General features: G+C 39.4%; 1 protein-coding gene across 2 annotated transcripts in view; it reads left to right on the top strand.

Moving 5' to 3' along the window:
- Positions 1 to 16607, top strand: part of USP53 (ubiquitin specific peptidase 53) — a 38560-nt gene that overhangs the window by 8866 nt on the left and 13087 nt on the right. The window contains exons 2-11 of one of the 2 annotated variants that reach the window (XM_077300449.1): positions 3744 to 4346; positions 6495 to 6587; positions 8017 to 8151; positions 8698 to 8811; positions 8900 to 8982; positions 12192 to 12297; positions 13824 to 13970; positions 14626 to 14775; positions 15108 to 15273; positions 16132 to 16248. In XM_077300449.1, the coding sequence (XP_077156564.1) occupies positions 4203 to 4346; positions 6495 to 6587; positions 8017 to 8151; positions 8698 to 8811; positions 8900 to 8982; positions 12192 to 12297; positions 13824 to 13970; positions 14626 to 14775; positions 15108 to 15273; positions 16132 to 16248 (1255 nt within the window). In that variant the 5' untranslated portion in view covers positions 3744 to 4202. Of the gene's footprint in view, positions 1 to 3743; positions 4347 to 6494; positions 6588 to 8016; positions 8152 to 8697; positions 8812 to 8899; positions 8983 to 12191; positions 12298 to 13823; positions 13971 to 14625; positions 14776 to 15107; positions 15274 to 16101; positions 16249 to 16607 lie in introns of both variants that reach the window. The other variant, XM_077300448.1, reaches the window with a different exon arrangement.

The raw sequence follows: 16607 nt of genomic DNA, 5'->3' as shown, positions 1-16607 counted from the left end.
AATTTAAGAGATGAATTTCAAAACTGAATCATTTAATAGTAAGGTTGTTCTCTTGAGTGTATTACACTATTATAAAAATGAGGAAGGATAATATTGTAGGGAACTTTCCTGGCCTCATGAGATAGGAAATAGAGAATGCTCAGTTACGGGGTATTGCTGATCTTATCCCATCACAGGGTGCCATCTGCCTAAAGTATTGGTTCTCAACCACCCTAGTGCAATGATCCCTACAGCAGGGGCAGCAGCGGTGCATGCGCACACATGCTGCTGCTCCTGCTCACCATGGTGTTGGTCTTCTCCGCACTGCCTTGGTGAGCTCTGGGGCAGCACAGAGGCAGCCAGTACCATGCCACTGCAGCCACAACCACTCCTGTGGCACTGGCCTTCATGCCGCCTTGGTGAGCTCCAAGATGGTGCGGAGGAGCCCAGTGCCCTGTTGCCGCGGTTGCAGCCACTGCTCCTGTTGTACTGGCCTCTGGGCAGCCTCGGTGAGGAGGCTAGTGCCATACCACAACTGCGGCCTATGCCACCACCACTATGGCCATGGCCACCGCCATGACCCCCGGGAAAGGGCTGAATGACCCCCAAGGGGTTGAGAACCGCTGTCCTAAAGTTTAGTCACACAATTGAGGTAGCCCTAGCAGAGTATGATGAAAGAGGCTATCCTGTGGATATCTTGGTCCTAAATCACAAAGCTCATTGTTGATAATATGCTAGTAACCTGGTTGTCATCACCAGAAAAATGAACATTGACTGAATCCCATTATTGCTATAGAAAGCTCTATATTGGAGACAATGTAGAAAGCAACTGGTTAGGAAATTAATCAATAATGTAATATTTAAGTTTCCATGTAAACTGGCAGTGGCAAGAATTTCATTTGAAATGAAAGAATTTCATTTTAATGTAGTATAACAAAGTATTCTATGGTGAAATAAGAATCCTGTATCTCTCTTCAGTCCTGGGGAAGGTCTGTTCTGAATTTGATGAATTAACTCAAATCCAGATTACTTGTGTTGTAATTTTCCCTTGTAGCTTCTCTTCAGACAGAAATTTCAAAGGACAACAGATTGTGAAATTGCTGAATGGGACATAGGATTCTCATCTCATTAGAGATGTTAATTTTCTGCCCCTAAGCATCTCCTGTGCTCTAATCAAACTTGCTGCCTGATTACATTTAACTTTTAAAATTTGCATCCTGATACCCTTCTTTGCAAAAGAGCCTCTTGTGGCGCAGAGTGGTAAGGCAGCCGCCTGAAAGCTTTGCCCATGAGGCTGGGAGTTCGATCCCAGCAGCCGGCTCAAGGTTGACTCAGCCTTCCATCCTTCCGAGGTCGGTAAAATGAGTACCCAGCTTGCTGGGGGGGTAAACGGTAATGACTGGGGAAGGCACTGGCAAACCACCCCGTGTTGAGTCTGCCATGAAAACGCTAGAGGGCGTCACCCCAAGGGTCAGACATGACTCAGTGCTTGCACAGGGGATACCTTTACCTTTACCTTTACCCTTCTTTGCACCACCCATTTCACTTTCTGACTGTTATGCTTGAGAAAGGGAGCCTTGACTCTTGGAAATTTATACCTCAGAAATCTTATTGGTCTCTAAGGCCAACCCCTGGTCTGCTGCCTGGTACTGGGCCGCAAAGGCCTCGGTACCGGGCCGCTGGTGGCCGCGCCTGCTTCCCCCCCTGGAGCAAGAAGCTCACCAGGCCGCAAGCAAAGCTGCCGCCGAAGTGGCCACTTCGCTCACAGCCCAGTGAGCTTCTCGCTGTGAGAAGGGGGGAAGAGGCAGGTGCGACCACCAGCATGCCGGTGGACGCAAACGCACATGCGCAGAGCTGCCGCGCATGTGCATTTGTGCCCCCTGCAGGTGCAAATGTGCATGTATGGCATTTGCGCGCAGCTGCCACACGTGTGCGGCGCCCGGGCCGCCGGCTCTCCCCCACCCCCGGAGGCGGTCCTCAACCGCAAAAAGGTTGGGAACCACTGTTCTAAGGGACTACTTGACTCAAATCTTGCTCTGTTATGGTTTTCCCAAATTGTTGATTTGGTGTTCTGGATATGTTTTGGGTGTTTGATTCCTGTTGATGTTTGATGGCTGAATTTACTGTTACATCACTTGCTGAGTCTGTCCCAAATGTTTTAAATACTAGCTTTTAAGTACTGTTTTATTGTCAGAGCTCAAGCTGCAGAACTGTTAAGGTTTTGTAAAACATTAAACTTGTATATACTTGTAGGCAGTTCTGTAATTATTGGTTCACTAAGTACATGCAAGGTTTTAATTTCTAGACCACCCATGCAACACTGCTTACAAACAGAAAAAAATGAATACTTCCATGTTTAGTTTCTCTAATCCTTATTCAAATGAAATAAGTTGTTTATAACAGCCACACAACGTGCATATTAGTAGTTTTTTTTTCTTAATTTGATTCCAGAAGTACTAAAATGTTCAGTTGCTCAGAATGCTAGCAGAGGAACAGGATAAATTTAATGTGTAATATCTGTTATAATGTAATCATGTTGTAGGAAATGATACAGGGCTCTTTATAAAGGCAACAGGACTGAACTATTCCATAGTTGTTGTGTTGTGTTTTGTTTTTGTATTTATGTAGCACTGTTTTCTACATTCAGGTATCTAATATAGTATGCTTTCTTTCAGATTGCTGTAATCGTAGCCATATTATACCTTATCTAATTGATTGCATTGAGTTATATTGTGTAATCCACCTCAAATCTCAATGAGAAAGACATAAATTAATAGCAAAGGAAGTATTTTTGTTTTGAGGCCAATCCACTACTTCTTGTGTTTCCATTTTGCCTCCTGGCCTTTTTGCATATGTACCATTTTGGTTAAATGTAAGAATTGTAAGGATAAATAAGCAACTGTAAGCATGTCACTATAAATTTGTTCATAGCATTAAAACCATTATTTATAGGAAACTGAATTTGAATTTGCTCAACAACCCACTACTTGTAATCAGATGAATTCCATCTCCCCCAATCCATAAAATGCAAAGGAAGCTAGACGCTTCAGGAAGTTAGGGCTATTTCTCTCTTACCAACAGTACAGAAGGGAAAACATGTCTAATCACCTATTTGGTTCCATAACGCTTACCTTCTTCACCAGGTATGGGAAGGCATTTCCTGCTTATAATTGAAATTACCTTTGCATACGGGGCAGTATGATGGCAGATAGAAGGATGTTTCTTGTAGAATGAGACACCACTTAAATAGATGTTTGTTTCCTTTTGGCTGAACATGGGTTCTCCCTTTTCATGTTCCTGAGCAGCTGAGAGTAGGATTGGCTTGGCAGTCTTAGTTGCTTCTAATGATAGTTTCAGTGACCATCATGGATTCCTGCAAGTCACAAGGTTTGCTGCTGAAGGCCATTGTTTGCAGTGTATGGGGCTACAACTAATTTTTTGAGAATTCTCCAAGTTTGCTTCTAAATGTTCCATTGGTGAATGTTAATTTATTGGGATTCAAAGAACAAATATTGGTAACATGTATATTGTCAATTAGGGCGATGGCAGTATAAGTCTCTGATCCCTGGTCAACAGCAAATCATAAGCTAATTTCTTGATCTTCAGCAATCCAATGAGAACATGCAGACAACATTACAAGTAGTTAAGGTAGTAGCCGTGTCCCCATCTGTGTTCCATATTTACTTTTGAATTTTAGATATATAGTTAACATGTATCACTTTGGAATTCTCATTCAGTTCTTCTTTTTCTTCTCTTTTTTGCAGACTCCAGAAGACGTTTACATGGTGGAATTATTTTTGCAAACTGCACAAAGAGATGTGATTTATTTTCAGAACTGATAAGGAAAACTTTGGCATGAAAGAGTGGTTGTAATATTTGCCAAGATGTCTATTTTTGCAATGTATCAGCTATCTTATTTAAAAATACTCTTCAAAGGAAGGATTTGCACTAAATAGGTTAAATGTTTTGAAGACTGTCAACAAGAATGCTGGTTCCGGAAGTATATTTTAATTTAATTCACTACAGCTTTGAGACCTTTTTTTTAAATTGAAAAATATTTTTTTAATCTATTTTCAAACAGAAGTGGTATTGATATACTGAGATCTGAAGAGCTGCAGCACTACCTGAATGCCCTAGTTTTAAGACAATTATCAGAAGTTTTTGTTTGCCTTGTTCTGCTCAGAATACTTAATCTTTATAACTGCATATTTATTTCCTAAATAATGGCTTGGGTAAAATTCTTGCGAAAACCTGGAGGAAATCTTGGGAAAGGATATCAACCTGGAAGTGTAATGTCTTTGGCTCCTACTAAAGGCTTGTTGAATGAGCCAGGACAAAACAGCTGCTTTCTTAACAGTGCTGTTCAGGTAAGAAAGAGATTTTATTGTTCATATTTATAATAAGTAACATGCTGGAATCCAGTTTAATACTATAACACCAGAATTAAAGTGGTTTATTATCTGATAATGGGGCAGGGTTTTTTTGTCAAGTACCTTTATATGTTTTTGAAATGCCAGTGAAGACCCAATCATGTATTTACATTAGAAATATTTTTTAAATTTTAAATGCAGGAACTGCTCGAGAATATATGTGGGTAATACTGCAGTACATATTTTGCTTTCCTCATAAAATAATGTAAAAGACCAGTGAAACCATAATGGAAGACCTAAGAATTGTTCTATCATATTTATCTAATTTTAGATCAATTCAGTTTTCAAACCCCACGGAATAGTATTAAGTATTTTTATTTTTGCATTCATTACATAAATTTGTGTGTCCTTATCAGTCTTCAGAGAGGGGAGTGGAGGTTAAAGTCATCCTTTTTCCTTTTTGTCTCCTTTATATCTAGTTAGCTGGTAGGGCTAACTTGTGATCCCATAATTGAGTCATTGGCCTTGCAGCAAACTCACCCCTTACCCTCCTTGGCTCTCTGAGGCTTGGCCTGCATTGGTAGGCTGGAGATATTGCTTACTAGATGTTACTGGACTAGACTGTCCTCAAGCCTCCCACTCTACTCCCCCAATGGCTGTCTTATCTCTCCCCAGCCAGCTGATTCCAGCAAAATCTCATATTGGGCTAATTTACCTAAACAGATAGGTAAAGGTAAAGGTATCCCCTGTGCAAGCACCGAGTCATGTCTGACCCTTGGGGTGACACCCTCTAGCGTTTTCATGGCAGACTCAATACGGGGTGGTTTGCCATTGCCTTCCCCAGTCATTACCGTTTACCCCCCAGCAAGCTGGGTACTCATTTTACCGACCTTGGAAGGATGGAAGGCTGAGTCAACCTTGAGCCGGCTGCTGGGATTGAACTCCCATCCTCATGGGCAAAGCTTACAGACGGCTGCCTTGCCACTCTGCGCCACAAGAGGCTCTTCTACCTAAACAGATAGCCCTCCTTTTTCTCTCTCTGTGTACTTCTTACATACTGACATATTTTCCCTATTTCTCCTAGTCCCCCAGTCATGAAAAAGGTTGATATGTTCAACCTTCTGTATTTTAAAAATGTTTTACAAACAATTCAGCTGTAATTAACATCTTTGTTGAGGTGGATGGCTAGTTTCAGTGACACATACTGTACGCTTTTTTTTTCTCTCCAGTTCCATGTAAACTGCCCTGAGCCTCAGGGGAGGGTGGTATATAGGTATAATAATAAATAAACAAACAAACAAATGAAACGAGTTTATGCTAAACTTATGATTGACATACCTGGTGGTTGTGGCATTTTGTGATACAAGATACTCCAAATGTTACTCTTTGAATATTCTTTAACAAGTATAGTTGAATTAACAATTTTAATTATGTTTTTATTGTTCTATAAGCCACCTCAGGCAGGCTTTGTGGGGAGATGGCATAACATTTTTCTAAGTAAGTTATGACGGGCTTCACAAACAATGTCTGTATTGAATTGCCAAGCGCAGACTCCAGTTTATTTTGATAAACCAGGAAGCCCTCAAGTTTGTGTGCTTCTCTCTCTGCACAGAGAGCCAAGACTGAAAACTGTAACTATTTCCAGCTAAATATTGCAACAAACTACTGGTTTATTCAAATTGGAAAGTCTTCAGTTTTGGGTCTTTGGAAGAGAGAGTGAAAAAACATATACATTTGACTGAATATAGCCAGCGATATGGTTCAAAAACATGTGAACATAAAACACCCTTCAGAGATTTCAAGTGTTACTTTGAGAGTTTTGTATACACAAGGTAAGATCTGGAAAGGAAAGAGGGATCAGCAAAGTTACCCACCCCTTTTACTGACAGAAGTATTTTCCATCAGTGGAAATTTTGGTTAGGAGCCACCAAATTGATGACGACTAGTATATAAATGTGTTTTATAAAATGTTCAAAATTTCACTTACATTTAAATATTTAATATTTAATTCTTTCTCTAAAACATTACCAGAGCTGAAAATCCTCCAGTACTCAGTGTTCTCACCATTACCAGATTATTGTAGGATTTCAAGTTTAAGTTGGAAAAATGTATTGTTAACTGAACTTCCTTTTATCTTTCTTGTAGGTTTTGTGGCAACTTGACATATTTCGACGAAGCTTGAGAGGTCTCACTGGGCATGTTTGTCAGGGAGATGCCTGCATATTTTGTGCTTTAAAGGTAGACAGTATATCTCGTAAAACTACATCAAGTAGATAATACAATTCAGGTGTATTAATATATTTGATGTAATATTAGAATTAATTTTGTTACCTGATATGAATATCCAGATTTTATGCTGCTGAAGGAAAAGGTGTCTTTGATTTTATGGAGACCCTTTTATCACCAGTGAAGAAAACACAGTAATAATCATAGAATCATAGAGTTGGAAGGGGCCATATAGCCCATCTAGTCCAACCCCCTGCTCAACGCAGGATCATCCTAAAGCATCCAAGAAAAGTGTGTATCCAATCTTTGCTTTGAAGACTGCCAGTGAGGGGGAGCTCACCACTGCTGAACTACTCTGACTGTGAAATTTTTTTTCCTGATATCTAGCCTATATTGTTGTACTTGTAGTTTAAACCCATTACTGTGTGTCCTCTCCTCTGCAGCCAACGGAAACAGCATCCTGCCCTCCTCCAAGTGACAACCTTTCAAATACTTAAAGAGGGCTTTCATGTCCCCTCTCAACCTCCTTTTCTCCAGGCTGAACATTCCCAAGTCCCTCAACCTATCTTCATAGGGCTTGGTCCCTTGGCCCCAGATCATCTTCATCGCTCTCCTCTGTACCCTTTCAATTTTATCTATGTCTTTCTTGAAGACATTTTATAAGATGTTTAGGTTTCCAGAAAGCTTATATATATGGATCTTGGATTCCATGTAAAGCTTTGCCTTATAAATTGACAATTATAAGTGAGCATTGTAATTATAGCAATTGTGAGTGAATGCTGGAATGTAGATAGTCAGTGAGGAAATCATTTAATTATTCTTGGTTGGGTTTTAGATGTGTTTGGGTTGAGGTTTGAAACTTCAGAGGTATATACCTTATCAATAGTTTGGGAATTAAAACTTTCATGTAGTTATGAAATAAATCAAATTCCATTTGCTGTTCCCTCCAATGCCTTGATAAAATGTTGTTCCTTCATGTTATAGTCTTGTAGAATTATTTTTGGACAATTCAGAGTGCAGGTGCCATTATGACTGCGTGCTTCCTCTTCTTTCTTTGATGAGTACAGGAAAGATTATATATGCATTTGTGTATGTTGTGTTAAAGCTACAACTTAATCCTATTTTAAAAATTCATACTGAATAACAAAACTGGACAAACTGTCAAAGTAAATATTCAAAATCAGCGATGTAGTCTTAAAATGTAAATCTCTTAAAGTATACCATCAGTTTGATGCTAGTGCAACATACATCTCGCTTTGCTTTACCTGAAACACTTTCTAGTCCAGTTTTCTGCCAGCAAAGGTGAATACTATAGGAGTGGGTAGATATTATTTCATGACTTCACTACATTGCTATAATGGGCATTATGTGTAATTTTGCTCACTCTTACTGAGCAGTGAACACATACAAATATTCATTATCGTAATTTTTTTATTTCCAGGCAATATTTGCACAGTTCCAGCACAGTCGAGAAAAAGCACTGCCATCAAATAATATGAGGCATGCCTTGGCTGAAAGTTTCAAAGATGAGCAACGTTTTCAGCTTGGGTTCATGGATGATGCAGCAGAATGTTTTGTAAGTACACTTATTCCTAGTAAGGTTCTTATTTAAGAAGCTTGGCTTAATTCTGTGATCACTATAATGTTTGTGCTGGAAATATTAGCATCACGTTCAAATTTCCTATCAGTGAAATATTTTAACCTATTCCCAGGGCTAGATGGCTAGTCGTGTTAGTCTGTCCGTGGCAGTAGAAAAGAGCAATAGAAAAGATCAAGAGTCCAGTAGCTCCTTAAAGACTAACAAAATTTGTGGCAGGGCCTGAAGAAGTGCCACTGCTTACTTAAGATACTGTAATCTACTTCACAGGACTGTTAATGACGATAGATCAATAGGTATAGTAAACTAACGCTAAAAAAGACTATAAAATACCCCCAAAACAAACCAAAAAAAGTAATATTCATTTAGGATTTTTAAATCAATGGGCAAGTGTAGCTACTGGGGATTTTTTTCCTGCCAATAGAATATGTAAAGCCATCATTGTAATATTTACTGATTCTTATATGTGCTTGAATGTAATGACATTATTCAATGCAAACAATGTGTTATCATTGTTTTGTTTAGGAAAATATACTTGAGAGGATTCACTATCACATAGTGCCAAGCAGTGAAACAGATATGTGCACTTCTAAATCCTGCATCACTCACCAGAAGTTTGCTATGACACTATATGAACAGGTTAGGCTTGAACTCTATTACTTTATTACTTTATTTTCAAGTTTCGGAAACTAAGAATTAATGCTTTCATTTTTTTGCTTTTGTGTAGTGTGTGTGTCGCAGTTGTGGGGCATCTTCAGATCCTTTGCCTTTCACAGAATTTGTGCGTTATATTTCAACAACAGCCTTGTGGTAAGAGATACTTATGTATGTTTTAATATTGCTGTTGAAAACTGAAAACTGAGGAACACTAAAGTAATATGACCAGGAGGCTCTTGTCTTTATTTTTATTCTGTGAGGATCTTTCTGTGCTGAAAGTAGCATTCTTGGAGTATCAGATGATAAATAATAAATTGTATGAGCTTAAGTATTCATTCATATTATTGTGTTCCTATACTGTGTACTGGTTCAAAGATAAAAGATCTCTGGTCTGTTAAGAATTCAAGAGAGGCTTTAGATGGAAGAAGATGTAGAATTATGTCATAGCTGACTGTGGCATACATCCAAAACAGGAAAAAGTTATTTCCAGTATGAGTTTACTTCATACTAACAATACTATTTTTATCCCCTTCCCTCTGCCTTTGTCCTCACCATAGCTGGTTAGGGAGAAAGATAGTGAATGGTCCAAGTTTACCAAGTTTCACTTTTATTTCACTGTATTGCACTCCAAGGTGATGTAGGTGGCAAAAGAGACCTTGGACAACTCCCATCACTTTTGAGCTGACCTCAGAAGGAAAAAAGTTAGGAAACTCCTTAAAATTTGGTTCCTTAAAAATGCACTTGTCCTTAAAGGATGTTGTGCTCAAAAGCAGTATGCTTCTTCAGAAGGCCAGACAGCCGGCTTCTGTCATAGATTTCTCTCTTCATGCCCAGTCAGCACTTGGTGTTTAGTCAACCGAGCTAGTGGCCATTTGGATATCCTGTGTGTTGAATTCTCGGGAGAATTTGTCTTTCTAGCCCAAAGAAGGACAGGCTACAAGTTCCTCTTCATATCCCCATATCCCATTTTTTCATGATCCTGAGATCCTCGCAGGAAGGATCCAGAAGGGGGGAAAAAGGAAAAAAATGGTAATAAAGCTAGACTCAGAGAAGGAGCTCTTGCTTACAATCTTCTTTGGACAAGTCATTTCTGCTGCTGCTGTCATAAGCACAGGGACATCACACGGAGCATCACAGGACTTCTGCCCCTGCTCTGGGTCTTGCATCACCGAAATAGGGAACATTATTAGACACTCTGGCTTTCCCAGCCCTGTGTTTCCATTCTGTGCCCTTCTCATGGCAATAGGCACATCCAGCAGCTAGGCAGTCAACTCTACTCCAAGTTATTTGCCAGAGAACTGAAGCTTTTCTTCCACACCCATTTCCCCTTTGATGTTACAGTAGTAGTCCGGGGTAATTGTTGGAAGTCGCTGAAAGTGAGGTTTCGAGGCCAAGGAGGTCAGATAAATTTTCTTAATCTGAGCAAAAGAAGGCTAAATAGCAGCAATATCAACACCCCCCCTCCCCCTTCAAGCTTTGAGAAAATCATTAGGCACTTAGAACTGCTTTCCTAGTCCTAGGTAATGAATGAGGAATTTCCTGTCTTTGTTGGAAAGGGTTACCATCCTTTCTATTACAGAAATTTCCTTCCTTGCATTCAGACAACTTATGACATAGAATTATTTTATCCCATAAAACTAAATTAATGTGCCAATTCTGTCATTTTTCAAGGCACCTTAGAGGCTTGTTTATCTCTTCCTATGCTTTATGCCACCGTGTTATTCTTGCAGTCAGGTATATAACTAGATATTGCGTCCCAGTGGCAGGCAGATGGAGCTCTTAGAAAAATGTTAAGGCTGGTGTAACAGCATTACATGTTTCTGTAATCACCTCATATCTTTGCCTGAATTGCCTACATGTAGGCTAACCCAGTGGTCCCCAACCCACGGGCCGCAGCCGGGCCGCGAAGGCCTCAGCGCCAGGCCGCGGCTCCTTCTTCCCTCCCCCCCGAAGCGAGAAGCTCGCCAGGCCGCGAGCAAATCGGCCGCCAAAGCGGCTGATTAGCTCGCAGCCCGGCAAGCTTCTCGCTTTGGGAGGGGAAGGAAGAGAAGCTTGCCGAGCCGCAAGCTAATCGGCCGCTTTAGCGGCCGATTTTCTTGCGGCCCAGAGGGGCCTGGAGGTGGAGCTGCGGCGGCGGTGCAAACGGGCATGCACGGACTGCCACGCACGCGCGTTTGCGCCAGTCCACGCATGCCCATTTGCGCTGGGGCTGCCGCACGTGCGCGGGCCCCCGGGCCCCCGGGCCACCCTCTCCACCCACTACGCCGCAGCGGTCCGCAGCAAGCGAAAGCTTGCGGACCACTGGGCTAACCAACTTGGTCGAAGACCGAGACTTGCTGAAGAAGCCATGCAATCCAGGTGATGACCTTTGCATACAGTCAGTTAATACCCTCTGTGGATCACTTGCACTCCTGCCAGTTATGGTACCTATTGCATTTGCAAAAACTGGCAAAACTAGTAAACAAAGTGATCTTGGGCATGACATGTGCTATAGGCAAGACTGTATTATAGTTGTAAGGCTTCAGCTTCAAAATCATGCTGAAGATCAGCTTTGCCATTACCTCTCCAGGTACATGAGTCACTGGACTGGTGGCTGAGTCTGGGCATTCTGACAGAAGAACCAAGAAAACCTTGATTACAAATATTGATTTTTCAAGCTGGGCAGCCCATTGTGAAAAGGTGGCCATTTAAGTGATAGCCTATTAAAATCTAGGAAGAATATCAGTTGGCTTGAGCTTTGAAAAGTATTTCTCTGCTTCTTGACCTTCTAGGATTAGATTACCAGTCCTCATGTGCTTAAATATATAGACAATTCAACCATGAAAGAAAATACAGGAAAAAACCCAGGTCAGTCTCCCTTCACAGGGAATGTGACACTGCTGTTGAGCAAGGTGCAAATCCACCCTAAGGTGGGTCAGGATGAAACACATAAAAACCATTAGGACATAGGTCAGGAGGTGACTTTTATCAGAGATAAAGTCATTCCTACACTGATTGTCTTGTTGTCTTAAATAGTTATGTTTTCATGTGTTCTTCTCCTTCCCCCTGTTCTACGGACAATTGCATCTTCTTAGATCTATAAACTGTCAGCTGTTATTATTTTCAGTTATAGTCTGCCTTTCTTATTGGGATCTAAAGTGGATTAAAAGTATGATAAACACTTTCAGTTAATTAAACATAACATTTTAATCTAACAGGGCTCCAGAGATAACTGAATTTGTCAGATGAATCAATAGTTAAGTCTAAATATTGGTTTGGTGTAGAACTTAATGGAGTGCATCTATGGTCAAAATAGAGTTAAGCACTATTTATTGCAAGAGTAAGGTTTGTTGACTTGAATTTTTACTGATTCTTCTTTACAGCAATGAAGTCGATAGGATGTTGGAAAGACATGAGCGACTTAAGCCTGAAATGTTTGCAGAATTGCTTCAGGCGGCAAATACTACTGATGACTTCAGAAACTGTCCCGTGAGTAAACTGGGGGGGGGGGGGGGTCTCTCTCTTTGGACAAGGTTTTGACTTATCAATCTATATAACATTACAATCTATTTTTAAATCTTTATAATTAATTTTATTTTTTAATTTATAATTGGATTTATAGCCCGCTGTTCTCAGAGACCGGCTTGCGGCGGGTCACAACAATTGTATAGCTGCTTTACATTATTGCACTCAGGGTGTAGAGACAAGACAGGATCCTTGGGGAGAAACGAACTTGCCTCTTAGAAGAGTGGATGAGCAATACTAGTTTTCTCTCCCCCCCCCATCTCTCAGTGTCTGTAGCTCAGTGTCTTCAGCCTTAGTGAAACCTGATTCCCAACATGCTTGAATCTTGAAGATTAAATCCAATTATTATGCCAATAAAAGACTACTGACTGACGGATTAAATCCAAAGGGTCATGAGTGGAATGGTTAAAAAGACCTAGGTATTTTTGAATTGCTTCATCCTGACTGTTTAATAAAATGCTTACCCAATCCTGGTGCTGGTGTTCCAGAGCTGTGTGTCCTCTCTTTGGTCACAGGCACATACTTTTTCAGAGGGTAGCTTTGTTTGCCTTCAGTAAAATAGAGTCTAGTAGCACCTTAAAGGCCAACAAGAGTACAGACTTCGGGTCTGGCATTCTTTCTATAGCTACACAAGGGACAAACTTTTCCCTTTCCTTGGAAACTGAAACCACACAGCATCTCTTTTCCAAAACAAAGAGTTGAGCCCGGCTATTCATCCATCTCTTCAGTGCAGAAAGTGTTTCACAAGAAACCAGGAATCATCTGCAGTGAGCACCCATTCAGAAGGCAGTTGCTTGGCTTGGAACATTCCAACTTTCATTTTTCCTGCCTTTGTTGCAGTCATTGTGTGATTAGACCATTTCTGATGGTGATCACTTAGTCAAAATCCCAGCAATGCCTGTAGTTCAGCACAGTCAAGATTTCCATTATAACCTTTTTTTGAATTTTGGTGTTACATATTTCTGCGTACATACAAACAGTCGAGTTATTTATTACCTTAAATGACATGGTACTTAAATAGCTTAAGTGGCGATGTATGTATTGATTAAGTAAAATCTGATTTAGTCTTACAAAACACAAATGTATATCTTTGCAGGCTTTAATTTTGGTCACTTTATAATTTGTTGGATAATAGAAATGACTTTTGCATCAGTGGTTGTCCCTATCCATTCTGTCAATGCCTGGCTGTGCTGCAGAGGCATCCAAGAAACTGTCAAACATTAGTGATCAGAGGGCTAAATAACAGTAATAAATTGCCAGTTATAGAGTAGCAGCAGGGAATTCCACTGAACTAGGACAGAATTACTGATAGTTTTGTGCTTATTTCTGTCCATAATGATAAGGAACTAAATAAAGGGTGAACTGAAATAAAGGGAGAACTGAGATTTTTGTGTTCTACAGTTTTCTCTGTCAAATGCATTTGTAATGAATTTTTAAGGATCTTGAAAATACATTGAACTATTTTTGTGTCTTTCTTTTTTTTTTTGTAGAGTAACTGTGGCCAGAAAATAAAAATTCGCCGTGTTCTAATGAACTGCCCTGAAATTGTCACAATTGGTTTAGTCTGGGATTCAGAACATTCTGACCTAACAGAGGATGTCATCCGTAATCTAGCAACACAGCTGTATCTTCCAGGGGTATTTGAATAATGTTTAATATTAGCATTTGACTGTGGCCTCACAATTTAGAAAGAATCTCCAAAATCTTTAAGAGCTCTGAATGCCTCCTGAGTCAGTTTCGACTGGTTGTTATCGATTAGCCTTCGAGTTGCCAGATGATGATCCATTTGTCATAAAGCACTGTAGTATTCTTTTGCTGTTTCTTTCAATATTTGATCCTTGACATTGTGCATTTTGTGGTAATTAAAAAGATGACATTTTCATATGTTAATATATTGTTATGAAAATATTATACTTTATAAGTTATTCTTAAAAATACATGGCTGCAATTCTAGGAACACATTCCTGGAAGTAAGTCCCACTGAATAAAATTAGACTTACTTCTGAGTCGATCTGCAAGCTCTCTAGCTGGATTTAAGCACAGAAGCAGGTTTTAACTATATATATTGATAAAACTTTAGTATAATGTACATTTGAAAAGAAACTGGCACAAGATTGTAAAAGGCAGACATTTAACGTGAAAGAAACATTGGTTGACCTTGCAGTTTTATAGTTCATGATTAGTTTTCTGACTTCAGAAAGGAACTGTGTCAGATGTTCTAAATTATTTATATGGAACTTGTGTTTCTATCCTCTTGCATATGTAACACTTTTTTTTCTCCCCCCCCCCCAGTTGTTCTATAGAGTTACTGATGAACATGCCAAAAATAGTGAGCTTTTTCTTGTGGGGATGATTTGCTATGCAAGCAAACATTACTGTGCCTTTGCTTTTCATACTAAGAGTTGCAAATGGGTGCTGTTTGATGACGCTAATGTGAAAGAGGTGAGTGTGGTTACTTGGTAACCTTTTAAATATTTCTTTTAATCTTTAAGACTTTGGTGAAACAAATTAACCAGAATCTTTATAAAAGGCAGACACTTTCTGACAAGGTTGCTGTCATATGAAAAGAGTGTTTGCCATTTTTATTAAATGATAGAAATTTGCAACCTTACTTTTAACAGCAAAAGCAAAGTACAAATACGTTGCATAACTGGTCTTTACACCTCATGTTTACTCCTTACATTTACTTTAATAGCATGTTCACATTTATATAGGTCATCTGGTTTATAATGTACTCCTTTGCAATTAACATCTGTTTGGTGAAAAAACTTTAGGTTGGAACAAAATGGAAAGATGTGGTGTCCAAATGTATTCGGTGTCATTTTCAACCATTGCTGCTATTTTATGCGAACCCAGATGGTACACCTGTATCAACAGAAGATGCACCCAGGCAGATAATTCACTGGTCGCACTACAAAGCAGGAAATGGAGAAGAACCTGGTAATAATACTTAAGCAAAATGAATTGTTTGAAATCTTTACATAGTCTATTAGTGTTAAAGTAGAGCTGTACTAGGAAATGGGAACCAGTTGTCCTTCACATTGTTCCCTCCTCCTGATAATATGGCCTGACCTTAAATTAATGGAAGTATCCCCAGTCCTGATTCATAAGCTGGAAAATGTGCTATGTGTTGGCCCAGGTCTAGTGGTGCATTCCGCTTACTGATATCTAGAAAGTGGTTTACCTATTAAATTATTAGGTTTGTATGCTGCCCTTCCCATTTTTTTGATCAGGCTCTGGGTGGTTCACAATCTTCAAATTAAAACATGACAAATTAAAACATCACAATGCTTAACTCATATATTTGGCAGTCCTGTACTGAAAGAAACTTATTCCACCTGTTAGCATGTTAAACAGAAGAGGATAAGGAAAACTGCCTGGGGCATAATGTTTCAGGTGGGGTAATATAGTGGAGGTGGCCTGGTATCAAAAAAAGAGACTGAGGGGGGAGTAAGGCTAGCAGCAAACTTCCTGTTGGGGGAAGGTGGGCTCAGAAGAGGGTCTTGTGATTAGAATGATTTTGTGTCTAAATTTTTAGTTACACTGGAGATAGCATTGATATGAAAGAGTATCTGCTACAGTTTTAATACTTTATTTTTTATATCCAGCTAAAACTGTTGTATGACTTCCTGATCAGCATGTTTATTCTTTATTACTTGCACAGTGTTTTACACTTACACTGAACATACTGGTTAGCAGAAGTTAATTTTAATTCTAGAAATGGGTAAGTTGTTTTTTCTGTAATATGTTTGACATCTCTTTTCATAGGATTTGAAAAATCAGTTTTTGCTATTTCAGAAGACATAAAAGAGAATGGGTTTGGAGATTCTGTTGGCCAGAAAAGCAACAAAAGATATCAAACAGAAAACCCACCATTCAACAGGAACCATATTCAATCAAGTACTATCAGACCAGGTATATATATGTGTGTGCGCGTGCGTATTATGTAGCAAAACTTACATTGTTACTTTCAAGGAGTATCAAGAATAGTGCTATGAATGATTGTATCATTTATGTAACACTTGATTTTTATTGTTAATGTTATTGTTGGCATCTACAGTAAATTATGTGTAAGATTATTTTATTTTATTTATTTGACATTTGAAGTTCCCTGAACAAGTTTTAAGTGCAGAGGGGAGTTGTACCTTCCACATAGTATAACTTGTGCTAGACATGCAGCAGGCAAACTCCAGAGTACTTGCTTTCCTCTAGAATCATTCTGCAGTCACCATCATTTTTATTATTTATTAAATATATATACTGTTCTCTCAGAG

Source organism: Paroedura picta, chromosome 10 (assembly GCF_049243985.1).
Source record: "Paroedura picta isolate Pp20150507F chromosome 10, Ppicta_v3.0, whole genome shotgun sequence".
Taxonomy (NCBI): domain Eukaryota; kingdom Metazoa; phylum Chordata; class Lepidosauria; order Squamata; family Gekkonidae; genus Paroedura; species Paroedura picta.
Note: the sequence above shows the minus strand (reverse complement) of the source record. Positions and strands in the feature narration are given on the sequence as shown.